The 12,214-nt window shown below is 63.7% G+C and overlaps 1 protein-coding gene across 2 annotated transcripts in view; it reads right to left on the bottom strand.

The window, feature by feature from the left end:
* Positions 1-12,214, bottom strand: part of CSNK1G2 (casein kinase 1 gamma 2) — a 24,879-nt gene continuing 12,665 nt past the window's right edge. The window contains exons 2-12 of one of the 2 annotated variants that reach the window (XM_079114864.1): positions 7,553-8,006; positions 2,895-2,935; positions 2,736-2,805; positions 2,512-2,660; positions 2,194-2,428; positions 2,044-2,129; positions 1,892-1,976; positions 1,654-1,802; positions 1,376-1,459; positions 1,187-1,293; positions 1-1,061 (exon numbers count right to left, since the gene is read on the bottom strand). In XM_079114864.1, coding sequence (XP_078970990.1) covers positions 1,007-1,061; positions 1,187-1,293; positions 1,376-1,459; positions 1,654-1,802; positions 1,892-1,976; positions 2,044-2,129; positions 2,194-2,428; positions 2,512-2,660; positions 2,736-2,805; positions 2,895-2,935; positions 7,553-7,739 — 1,248 coding nt within the window. In that variant the 5' untranslated portion in view covers positions 7,740-8,006 and the 3' untranslated portion in view covers positions 1-1,006. Of the gene's footprint in view, positions 1,062-1,186; positions 1,294-1,375; positions 1,460-1,653; positions 1,803-1,891; positions 1,977-2,043; positions 2,130-2,193; positions 2,429-2,511; positions 2,806-2,894; positions 2,936-7,552; positions 8,007-12,214 lie in introns of both variants that reach the window. The other variant, XM_079114863.1, reaches the window with a different exon arrangement.

Genomic DNA, 12,214 nt, shown 5'->3' with positions numbered 1-12,214 from the left:
TGGTTTCCTTTTTTTTATTTTTTAAAAAAGCCCCTAAATTCTATGGCTTCAAGGAAGCATCAGAGAAACGTAAATGCCATTTCTGTACACTTTGTAAAGCAAGTACTACTCTCGACCACCCCTGGGGAGGCCCAGGCGCCTCCGCCCGCCCCCGCGCCTCCAGGCGCCCCACCATATCCTGGTGCGAGGCGGGGGATTTAAGGCGTTTGTCTCCTGCAGCGGAGCCCCTGCGGAGGCCAGGAGACCAGAAGCCGCAGCCGGCAGGCAGCAGGGGCCCAGGTGGCCCCTGTGCCAGAGCGGAAACAGAGACCACCCACCCTTGGGGTCCTACGCCTGGGCACAACTCCGGAGCAGGTGCGCCCCCCGGTGCAGTCCGGGCTGGAAGACTGCCGCGGCCCTGGCGCCAGAGCTTTGGTGCAGCATTTTGGTTGGGGGGCTGGCTTCAGCCACAGCTGCAGCCCCGACCCCACCTTCCCCTTTGGTTTGGGGGAGGCCCAGGGGTGGCCTCACCCCGGCAGCAACGCCTGGGCCCCTCCTGGGTGGCCTGGCAAGATGGCCCCAAGCACCCCTCCCAGGCTGGGCCTGCCCCCCACCCCCGGAGAAAACGGCCTTTGGATTGAGGGAGACAAGCTGGACTTTATGAGGCTAACGAGTGGGCGGCGCGGCCGGGGGGCCTCCAGGGTCACACTACGCATCACCACGGAGACGGCAGGAAGGGCTGGGGCAGGGCGGGCCTCTGTTTTTTTTTTTTCCTTTTTTCCTTGTTTTAAATAGTTAATGCTCTCGAAGGGGAGGACTAGACACAGGTGTAGACATTTCGGCCGAAGTCTTAAGTGAAGGAAGTGACCCCACGTCCTGGGGGTGAGGGCCTGCGGTCCTTGCGCCCTGCAGTCTGCCCTGGCTTCCGGCCGGGCTCTGGCCCCAGGCCACCTGGAGGGCCGCCAGGCCTCCTGGACAAGCTCGGCCAGGGGCCGCGTGGAGAGGTGCAGGCGCTGTGGGCACCCTGTCACTTGTGCCGCTGCAGGGATTTTCTCTTCCTCCTCTTGAAGAAACAGCAGCACCTGGGAGAGGGCACCAGGGAGGGCGGGTCCACACACAGCCTGCCCCCGGCCCCTCCCCAGACCAGCCCCAACACACACAGCCTGCCCCCACGTCCCCCTCCCCAGAGACCAGCCCCAAAGCTCACTTGGTATCATCTGTCACTTCCACCTCTGCAGGGGCTGTGATCGGGGCATTGGAGTGACCAGCTGTGGGGTCATCTGCGTTCAGCTCTCCATTGGTAGAGTTCAGCGCCTGGGTGGGCGGGGGCAGTGGGGAGTCATGCCAGCCGCCTGGCACCTCCCCGGGGTGTGGGGGGGCCCCGGGCCACCCTCACCTGGTTTTTGTTGTGTGGCTGGGCTTTGTCCCGATGTTGCGGCTGGGTAGGCAGGTCCGTGTGGACGGTGCCAATGGGTGTTGGCTGCGGGAGCGGGTGTCAGGATAGCTCGGGAGCCCCGGCTCTGACGCCCTAGGACGGGGTTCCGACCCACTACCCCTGCACATAGGTGCACCCCAGCGCAAAAGGGCCGAAGCCCCCTCCTGCGGGGGGCTTCTGGGCCCACCACCCAGCTCACCCACTAGGGGCTTCCCGGCCCACCGCCCAGCAGCACCTACCAGGGGCTTCCCGGCCCAGTCGTACTCGTAGTCAAACACAAAGCCACTGCGGTCAAAGAGGTCGGTGAAGAGCTTTCGCAGGTAGTCATAATCCGGCTTCTCAAAGAAGTCCAGGCGCCGCACGTAGCGCAGGTACGTGGCCATCTCCTCTGCGGAGGGAGGACACAGGATGCGGCTGGCGGAGGGGACAGGGGATGGATGGCGGGCTTGTGAGGCGGGGCAGGCGCGGGCCTCTCACCTGGGAAGCTCTCGCACAGCACCTCGATGGGTGTGGCCCTCTTGGTGTCCCCGATCTTCTGGTACCGCTCCTTGAGCGTGTCGGCCTGCGGGGCGCACGGTCAGTGACCGACGCCCCGCCCGCCCCGCCCGCCCCCCGCACCGCTCGCCCACCTTGAGCCCCTGCCAGGGCAGGCTGCCGCGCAGGAAGTACATGAACATGTGGCCCAGCGCCTCCAGGTCGTCACGCCGGCTCTGCTCTGCGGGGGACAGCAGGCTCAGCGCGGCCCGCGCGCCCGCCCCCCGCCCGCGCGCGCAGCTCACCCTTGCCCAGGTGCGTGTTGATGCTCATGTAGCGCGCCGTGCCCGTCAGGCTCTTGTGCTCGCGGTACGGGATGTGCTTCCTGGTCTCGGGGTCGATGTACTCCTTGGCCAGCCCGAAGTCGATGATGTGGATGGCGTGCTGCCGCTTGGTCCCCGGGCGCCCCACCAGGAAGTTCTCGGGCTTCACGTCGCGGTAGATGAGGCTCTTGGTGTGCACGTACTCCATGCGCGTGATCTGCAAGGGCCGGGCCTCAGCGCGGGCTCCTCCTCCCGGCCGCCCCGCCCGCCGCGCCCCGCCCGCCGCGCCCGCCTCCGCACCAGCTGGACGGCGATCATGAGCACCGTCTTCAGCGTGAAGGTGCGGTCGCACAGGTCGAACAGGTCCTCCAGGCTGGGCCCCAGCAGCTCCAGCACCATGGCGTTGTACTTTCCGCACGGGCCGAAGTAGTAGACCTGAGGGATGCCCTCTGCCGAGGAGACACGTGTGTGCTGGGCGCTCGCGGCCCGGCGGAGGGCGCCCCCACCCAGTCCCTGCCCCCTACCTGCGGCGCTGAGCTGCTTGTAGAACCGGTACTCCAGGTGCAGCTGTGGGGCCCGAGACTTGATGGGCTCCTAGAACAGGAAGCCGGTTACCTGCCCCTCCCAGCCTACCCTGGGACCCAGGGGCCGGGCTGGGAGGGACGGAGGGAGGACCCACTCACCAGTTTTATAGCCACGTACTCGTTCGTATAGAGGTTCTTTCCTGTGGGGGCAGAATGGCCATCAGGGCAGCAGGGCCCAGTCCTCCCACAATGCACAACCCCCCGATCTGGTGCGCACCCCACCTTTGTTCACCTGAGGCCCCAGGGAGGCAGAGGCATGCCCAGGGCTCCAGTCCCCAGGCAGCCCCCTAAGTCAGTCCAGCCCAGCTGGACAGGAACCTTGCATCCCAGGCTGGTCAGGGCAGAGACCCCCTCCATGAGACCCTGAGGCTTCAATTCCATGAAACTGCAAAACATGCCACAGCGGGTCCCTAACAGTTTGGGATCTGCTGCTGGACTGAGAGGAAGCTGGCCTGCCCCAGCCCTTGGCCCCTGAGGGTGATGGGACTTAGTCTGGCTCCAGGCCATGACCTGCCACAGGCCCCACCCCAGGGACGCCTACTGCACGGAGCAGACCCCCACCCCAGGCCCACAGGCCCAGCTGCCCCAGCACCCGTGTTCCCTGCGCAGCACAGAGCACGCACCCCACACGCCCACCTATGCTTTCAACGTGGGAAGACCACTTCTGGCCCTGGCACCCCAGCAGCTCTGTCCTGCCCTGGCTCTGTCCCCTGGACCACAGTGTGTCAGGGGCACGTGGCCTCGCTCCTGCCCAGAAGGGCCTCGTTCTCTCCACTCACTGCAGCTGGGCAGCTGAAGGGGCCTGCGACAGCAGCATGGACACCCTGACAAGGCAGGCAGCTGCAGGGCTGGGGCTCAGGCCACAGATGTCCACTCTGCCCTGTGTGCCTGCAGTGGAGTCGCAGCGGCTCCCTCCGGCCTTGCTGTGTCCCTCAGTCTTACCACCATCTCCAGGTGGCCTGCCAGGCCAGAGCCTGCAGGATTCGGGAGTGCGGAACTGCCCCTGGTGGGCAGGCCCATCTTCACTGTGCACTGCCCCTGGCCTGGCCCCAAGTTCTGTTAACAAACAGGGCTGTCCAATAGCAGAGTTCCAAACACGCCAAAAAGTTGAGGAGAGCAGTGGAGGTGGCCTGCAGGCCGCGCCACATGCAGGGGCAGCTCCAGGACACAGGGTCCTCAAGGGGCAGCCCTGCAGCACAAAGCTGCCCACGGTGCACCCCTGCTTCTGCTGTGTCCACGCACTGGGAGATGCACGGCTGGTTTCTGGTTTGGGGCCCTCCTTACAACTTGCACCACCAGGGATGCTGGCGTGCAGGCCTCTGCTTGGCTGGCTTCCCTGCAGCCCAGGTGGGGTGTGCCGGCTGCACCCTGCCCCTCCGCTGAGCTGTGACCTGGTCCATCTGCTTCTGGGTGCTCTCTGTTCAGATCTTTTGCCCATTTTTCAATGGGTTATTTTCTTCCTGTCACATAGCGTGGCTGATCCCTTTATGCTTCGTTTTCACTACTGGAGACAATGGGGGGTTGTCTGCACCACTGAGCTACACCCCAGACGGGCTCATTTTCTATTTTGAGGCAGGGTCTCGCTGAGCTGCCCAAGGTGGCCGGGAATCTGCGATCACCTGCCTTAGCCTCCCCAGTGTGGCGAGGAAAGGCGTGGCCTCTGCACCTGGCAGCCAGTGCTTAGTCGAACAGGAGCTGCAGATGCCCACTCAGCGCCCTTTGCCAGGTCTTCTGGCAGAGCCCTGAGGACATCTCCATCAGTCTTCCATGGTGGTTTTCTTCCTGTGCTCTGGGAGAAGCCTTCAGCTGCCCCAGCTCTGGCCTTCTGACTGCATGTCTGAGACTCCAAGGCCTTGGAGGTGGCCTGGGCTTGCAGGGTGCGTGTGCACGGCGTCTGAGGTCTCTGGGGACCTATGTCCCTAGGGGTTTTTGCTCTGGCTCTGAGGGCTGCAGAAGGCTCCTGTGGGGGCCCTAGACACACATGCAGAAGGCAGGAGGGCTTCCAGGCCTGACGGAGAACAGCTCCTGGGGGACTGTGGGCCAAAGGGAGAGTCCAGGGCCACACAGGCAGAGGAGGCTGGAGCCTCAACCACTGAAAACAGATAGGCCTTGGGAAGGGGATTTGCAGCCCTGAACGTGGCAGGGCTGAATGGAATAGACGTGAGTGGCCAGGACCCAACACAGCCCCCAACCCTGCAAGACAGCACAGTCCCTGTGTTGACTCGTGGTACCAGCGCCCAGCACCACAGGACTTCACCGGGCCCTAAGAGGAGTGAAGTGCGCCCCCTGGCAGGGGAAGCAGTACGAGGTACCACAGGCGTGGAACAGCACCATGCTCAGACACCTCTCCAGGATCCCGCGGGTCGCGCGCTGAGGCGTCATGACCTCCAGTGCAGTGGTGTGGCGGGCGGTGTCTGGGCCTGGGCAGCACGCTCGGGGGTGAGGCACCTCGTCACATCTACGAGAGGGCGACTTCAGCACATGCTCACACGGGCCTTCTGGCCATGGGTGGACACAGAAGGCCCTCAAACAGACTGCTGTTCACTGGAACAGCCACGTCCATGTGCTCTACTAAGAAGCACAAAGCAGCTGAAACAAACAGCCACGACAAACAAGGAGGCTGGGCGCAGTGGCCACACCTGGCATCCCAGGGATTTGGGGGCTGAGGCAAGAGGATCACAAGTTCCAGGCCAGCCTGGACAATTTAGCAAGACCCCGTCTCAAAATAAAATCAAAAGGGCTGGGGACATGGCTCGGTGGTAGAGCCCAGAACCAAAAAAGGCTTCTGGTGCTTCACTCGGCTAATCTCCTAGGCTCAGAGACAGGGAGAGGGTGAGCGGGAGTTCCCGGGGGAGCCCCGTGGGAACAGAGCCCAGGGCTCTCCCGAGCACACACCGACCCCACGACAAGAGCAGGAGGGTCAGCACAGCTATCGGAGGAGCGCCACGTCCCTAGCAGGGGAGTGAAGACACAAGCGAAAGGCCTTGCGGCGGCACTGAGTGACAGCGGACACGCTGCAGCACAATCACTCAGAAACCCGCTGAGCCACAGGGCCAGCCATCGGGCCACTCCTGTCATCTAGCTGTTCAGGAGGCCGAGGCAGGAGGATGGCAAGTTCCAGGCCAGCCTGGCAACATAGTGAGGCCCTGCCTCAAAAACATAATAAAAAAAGTAAAACAGAGCTGGGGAGACCGCTCAGGTGGAAGAGCGCTCGCCTCACACGCACAAGGCCCTGTACCATCTCCAGCACCGCAAAAAAAAAAAAAAAAAAAAAAAGGAAAACATGCTGATCCAAGAAGCTGGGCTGGCAGAACCCGCAGTGCAGCTTCGGAACCTCGCTAGAACAGAGGCCCCACCCACGGCTCCACGGCACATGCTCGTCTGCATGAGACCCGTTGCTATCTAGCTGCTGTCCCCTGCCCAAGGACAGAACCCCTAACACTCACCTGAGTCCCCAGAGGTGTACGGGGCCAGCCTCGGCTGCCCCAGGGCCAGCTGGGCGTGTGTGTGCACGGTGGTGCACGTGAGTACACTGTGACTGTGTCTGTGTGGCTGCCATGCTCGTGTGTCTGCGTGAGTTTGAGGGTGCATGCACAGTGCCCAGTCTTAGGGGCAGCAGGGCTGGGACGAGGCTGTCCCATCACAGGGGGAGGCAGTCTGCCACTGAGAACCTTGGAGGCTGGCTGCAGGCAAGGGAGACTCTGGGCAGGGGGTCAGGCTGGCCACTACCTGCCTCAGGAGGGAGGAGGGGCTGCCCAAGTGCGTGAAGCAGATTCCAACCTGGTGCTGGCCATCACCTGTCACCCTGACCGGTTTCCTGAAGTCCAACTCAGCCCTGAGAGGGGAACCATCATCCACCCCGTCAATAGATGAGGGAAGTCAGGGTGGAGGAGGGGGTCGCAGACCCCAAACACAGCAGGTAAGGGATGCGCGTGGGGGCCTGGGTGTCCACCAGCCGTGTTCCTGGGCCTCTAGGCAGCTGCCACAAAGGTGCCGCTAGTCAACACCCGCTCCTCAGACCACCTGGGGGTCTGGTGAGGTATCCTAGCATGGGGCGTACGTGAGGGGCTGGTCCTGCTGCCACCTGTCCCACAACTGCCCTGCCTATCCCTGCTTCTCCTCAGGGACCCTGGTTCCCATGTGACAGGCACCAGTGCAGGGTGGAGCTGTGTGCTCAGGTCTCTCCAGCAAGTCCTGGGCAGGGCTCAGAAGCCTGCGCTGCTGGGAAGCCCCACAGCCCCGAGACAGAACCCCTCGGCACCCAGGGCCCAGGGCCGTCTGGCCACCTGCTGAGGAAGGAGCTCCTAAGGTGTGGGTGCTGACCTCCAGGGCCACAGAGGGAAGGGCCCAGGGGTGCCCCAGGCTTTCAGTGCGTGCCCCTGGGGCCTGGCTGCGCCATGTGTCACCTGAAGGTGGAACTAGCCTTGGCCCTGGCGTGGGCTCTGCCAGAGCTCTCCTGAGCTGCCTTCCAGGCAAAGCCGAACCTCTGAAGCGGCGAGGGCTTTGCGCAGCTCAGAGACTGAGACGGGGGCCGAACACCTGAAGAGCACGCCTGGGCCCTCCCAAGTGCCGCACCCTGCTCCTCGCGAAGCCCTTCCCAGACTGGAACACCAGGAGGGAGAGCTGGGCCCAGGGCTCCCTTCCCCCGAAACCCACTCAAGGGCTGGAGAGGCCGACCCACATTTATGACCCACAGCAATTCGAGGGGCGTTTGCTATGACGACAGCCACCCCCCCACCGCCAAGCAGGTGGCTCACCTAGGCGAAGCTCCCCGAAGTTGCCACAGCCTATCTTCTTGCCGACTCGGAAGTTGGGGCCCACCATCAGGACCCCTGAACTGGCCCCCGAGCTCCGGACGCCGTGGCTGCTCCGGCCCGCGCCGCCCTTGGACATTCTCCGGCCCTCCTCCAGCTCCCCTTTCCCTCCTTTCTTGTCAAAATCCATCAGTTTGTGGTACCCTGGCCTCTCCACGGTGACTCTGCTGCGTGCAAAGCCCGTCTGCGAAACCGGAGGTCGCCACTCCGTGCTAACACGCCATGGCGGCCCAGCGGCGTGGCGAGGCGGCCCTGCGGCTCCCGGCGGGGGAGCTAGTGAGACGAGGGTGCTCTGGCGGGCCCTGCTGCGGTGCTCATCGCGGTGGCCTCAGGGTTGCGCGGGGGCAGAGGCATCCTGCCGACAAAGTCCCACTGCCTCAAATCTCGCGGCACCCAGCTGCAGAGAGACAGAGGCACGGGTCAGGAAGCCAGGAGGACACTGGGGCAGAGCACCGTGGTTCTCCGTGGGAGAGGCGCTGCGCAGGTGATCTGAGGTCAGCACCCGCAAGGTGCTGGTGTTCTGGAAGGATCTTTAAACATCTGAGCATGACAAGTGACATCCCTGTCCCAGACTCTGGGAAGCACTTGTGAGGCACCCCACCCTCACCAGGGACTGATGACAAGAGGTCAAAGGTCACAGCAAAGGCTGGTGGGGCGGCCCAGAGGAGGCCTGGGGAACTTTCGGGGGACACTGGGAGTGGCTGGACCCACAGGCCCTACCATCCTCATCGACCACAGGCTGGAGAAACACCGCCAGGAGGAGGTCCCCAAACAGGAGCAGAGGGCCCACCCACCACTCCATCTCCACGCCAGCAGACCGTGTCCTGGGCAGCGACGTGGGCCTCGCTGCCTGACCTCAGCTGGCATCCCTGGATGGCTGGTGACGCTGGGGAGGACGGGGCCCGGGAGGGGCAAGAGGCTGCCCGCTGCCCATTAGCCCTAGCAGCTTCACGCTGCATTACGCCAAAAACCAGGGTGGGAAGCCAGGCGGGCCAGTGTGGGGAGTGAGAAGCACACCGGAGGGCCTGGCCCCTGCAGGCGCAAAGGAAGAGCCGGGGGTCAGGAACAGCAGGCCCGAGAAGGGGACTGGCAGGGGGAACAGTCCGCTAAGCAGGGCCCAGGCAGGGAGGGGGGGCAGAAAGCTCTGTCCGAAGAAGCAGCCCCATCCAGCCCACAGCCCCACTCCCCAGACCTGCCCGTGTTCTCCGCTTCAAACCCAGGCCCCAGCACCAGGGCCTTCCCCAGCCGGGTCCCAGGTCCCGCCTTCCTGTATCTGGCCTCTGCTGCCCCCAGCCGTGGCCACCAACCTCCAGAATGGCCTTGCAAACATGACCTGCTCCCTCAGCATGGTGAGGCCCTAGGCCAGATCCCAAGCCCAGCGCCCTGCAGCAGACCACGCCTGGCACCTGGCAAGGCTGTGCCTGCCCACTCTGGCCTCGGTGCCCAGGGCACACTCCTGCCTGGCTGTTCTGTCCCTGGTCCACCTGGCAGTCAGGGAGCTGGGCATCTGAGAAACCAGCCTCTCAAAGCACCCATACATGATCAGGATGAGATGCAGGGGGCGGGTAGGCACGGGCCCCACAGGCCACACCTTCATGGGCTCACGCCCGCAGTCCTGACGCCACCCGTCTGTATTTGGATGGCCCTCCTCTAGCAAGGACCCTCCTGGGGTCAGCGGATGATAAGGAGGCCACTGGGGTAGGTATGGCAGGACTAACACCCCTGCCCCCCGTCTCACTGCCCTCACAACCCCAGTGCTGTCCATAACAAAGGGCCTGGCCAGCTGCAGGTGGACCAAAGGCTGAGAGCCAATCCTGGGTCACAGATGGGGATCCCGGAGGTGACACAGTCACAGGGTCATGATGACATTGGGCAGCCTCAGGGCGGATTCAACTGTGAGGCCCCCTCAGGGGCCTAGATCTGCTGACCAAACTGGGGTCTCAAGGCTGCCCCACCCCTAGTGCCAGAGCAGGCCTGGGGACGGGCCGGTGCTGGGGGGGGGCTGGTGTCACGCCAGCTCCGCCATCAGGGTGAGAAAGGGCGACACTCGGGGCCCCGAGGACCAGGCCCAGGACAGGGCCCACCCAGCGTGCACCTGGGTCCTAGGAGAAGTGCTCCAGGGCACAGGCCCCGCGGGCTGGCGCACCCAGCTATGCTCAGGGTCCACACACCTGGAAGGGGCCCAGCCAGGCCATGCTCCTGCGGGCGCACCCCACCACTCACCGTGCAGACCCTTGATTCAGGGCAGACTAGGAACATCTGCCTGCTGCCTGTGGCTCCCAACAGCTGCAGCCCCGCCAGGGCCCCGGTGACCCCTTCTTGGGGAGCTGCCATTGAGACCCCAGGCAGTCAACAGCAGCCCTGCTGCAGGGACATGGGGACTGAAAGGGGGACAGACTGGCCGTGCACAGCACCAGCTCTCTGGACGCAGCCGCCATGCAGCACAGCAGCAGTGTGTGAAGAACATGGATCTTACTGCACCCCTCTGAGCGGAAGCAGGGCCATCTATGGTCCAGAGGGGAAGGGGCCACCTCTCCAGGGCCAGGGGACCAGTGGGCGCCCAAAGGCACACCCCACAGGTGAGGGCTGTGACCAAGAAGCCTCGGCCCGACCTCAGCAGGCAATCCACAGCAGGGGAAGCCAGACAGCAGGCCGCAGGCCTGGGGCACCGAGGCTTGGAGGGCAGCAGCCTTGGCCTTCAGGTGTGTGAAGTACAGGAACAGGGCTGACACCTCCCAGGTGGCCCTGCTCATTCCTGCCCCACACAGGCTGCCACTGCTCAGATCCTTGTTTCTGTAACTTCCTTTCTCCAACCAGGGAACTGGCCACTCCCTGACACGGGCAGCCACCTGGAAGGGCAGACATAAGCCCCTGCCTTCAGTGCTACCAAAGCCACACGTCAGCCACTCTGCCCTTCGGCATGCAAGGACTAGAGAAGCTGGGAAGCGCTGCTGAGGAAGGAGCAGACCTGCAGCAGGCTGCGCCCCAGCCCCCAGGCCTGGGCCACTCCACGCCTTCCTGCTCTGCTCTGCTCTGACCGGCTTGGGAGGCAGCTTCCTTTGGTGGCATCTGAGTGGACAGACACACAACAAGGAGCATGGTGCCCTGAGGCTGCGCCTGGGGTGACCCTCACACCTCAGCACAAAACCAGACAACTCCACCCAACCTTCCAGGTGGACCTCGGCAGACAGGAACCACAAAGGACTGAGAGTGACAGTGGTCGTGGCTCTGGCCACTGTGTCACAGCAGGGTGGAAACTAGGTCTCCAGCTTCAAGGACTGCTTCGGCTCAGGCCCCACCAGTCCAGGTGGAGAATCAGCATGGCACACAGGCGCTGCACACCCCACGGGAACCCTCATGGACAGGCTGACGACACAGGACTCAGCGAGACCAAAAAGCACTGAGAATCAACGGCTGCACAGAATGCCCAGATTCATCATTTTATTTTAATTTGTAAACTGTGCCATAAAATTCACATACACCACCATCCCTATGTCCCATCTCTGGACTCTCCTGTCACTGGGTCACACACTGTGGCCTTGTGTCTGGCTCTCACCGAGCACGAGGTCCTTGGGTCCGTCCATACTGCAGCTGTCACCTTGATCCTGCTCGTGGCAGAGGGACACTCCAGGTGGATGGGCCATGCCATGTCCCTTCATCCACCCTGGACACTTGGGCTGTTGTGAACGGGATGTGTGTTTCTCCCGGGCACACACCTTGGAGAGCTCCAGGAGTGTCATGTGAAAACCCTCGGTGGTTTCCAGAAGCAGCGCCCCATCTTCCGCAGCTGCCCATGCCCGCCAGCTGCAAGGCCCCTCCACACCCTCCCGCGACTGCGCCGCCTCCACTGTGGCCACGGCCTCCTGTGGTGCGAGGCAAAGCTGCAGCTGGCTCGCCACCTCCCTTGTGCTCAGAGCCACACGCTTCCCCAGACCAAGCAGGGCAGTCAGCCCTGCCACAGTGCTGGACACAGGGGGACGCCAGCAGCACTGGTGCACATGAGTGACCATGCCTGAGCAAATGACAGGGATGCAGGAACCCAGGTGACGGGTCCATTTCCCCACCTACCCGCTGTCCAAACTGAACACCCCTCCTGGGCACCTGGGGGCCCTTCACGCACACGCACAGGGGTCTCCCAGGAGGCCTGCGTCCTCTCCCTCTGGAGCTATCCTTACCCTGGGTGGGGAGCTGAGGGGGCACCACTTATGGAGAAGGGAGGCCAGTCCTCAGCAGCAGATCCAGGCATCACTGGCCAATGCTGGAGCCTCCTGGCACAGCTGTGCTGACATCCAGGGCAGACCCCCAGCAGGGCCTTCCCGGGGAAGCATGGGGGTGGCAGGACCATGTCCAGAGGCCTGTTTACCAGAGGCTACTTCAGAGGAATCCATGCTCTGCACCCCGGGCCAGCAAGACTCCCCAGAGGCCAGCCCCACCCAGCACCTCAGGGCAGGGTCAGAAGCTACAGGCTGAGCCAAGCCCACCTGCTGCCTCCACTCACAGGGCTGGTTCCACCCTACCCAGGAAGACCAGGAGTGGGCACCCCAGCACTGTGGAGTTTGCCAGGGGCTGGACTGGGCCTGTCCCAGTCTGTCCTTCTGCTGTTGG

This window comes from Sciurus vulgaris (assembly GCF_902686455.1).
Source record: "Sciurus vulgaris genome assembly, chromosome: 16".
Classification (NCBI taxonomy): domain Eukaryota; kingdom Metazoa; phylum Chordata; class Mammalia; order Rodentia; family Sciuridae; genus Sciurus; species Sciurus vulgaris.
This window is presented reverse-complemented; position numbering and strand designations above follow the sequence as displayed.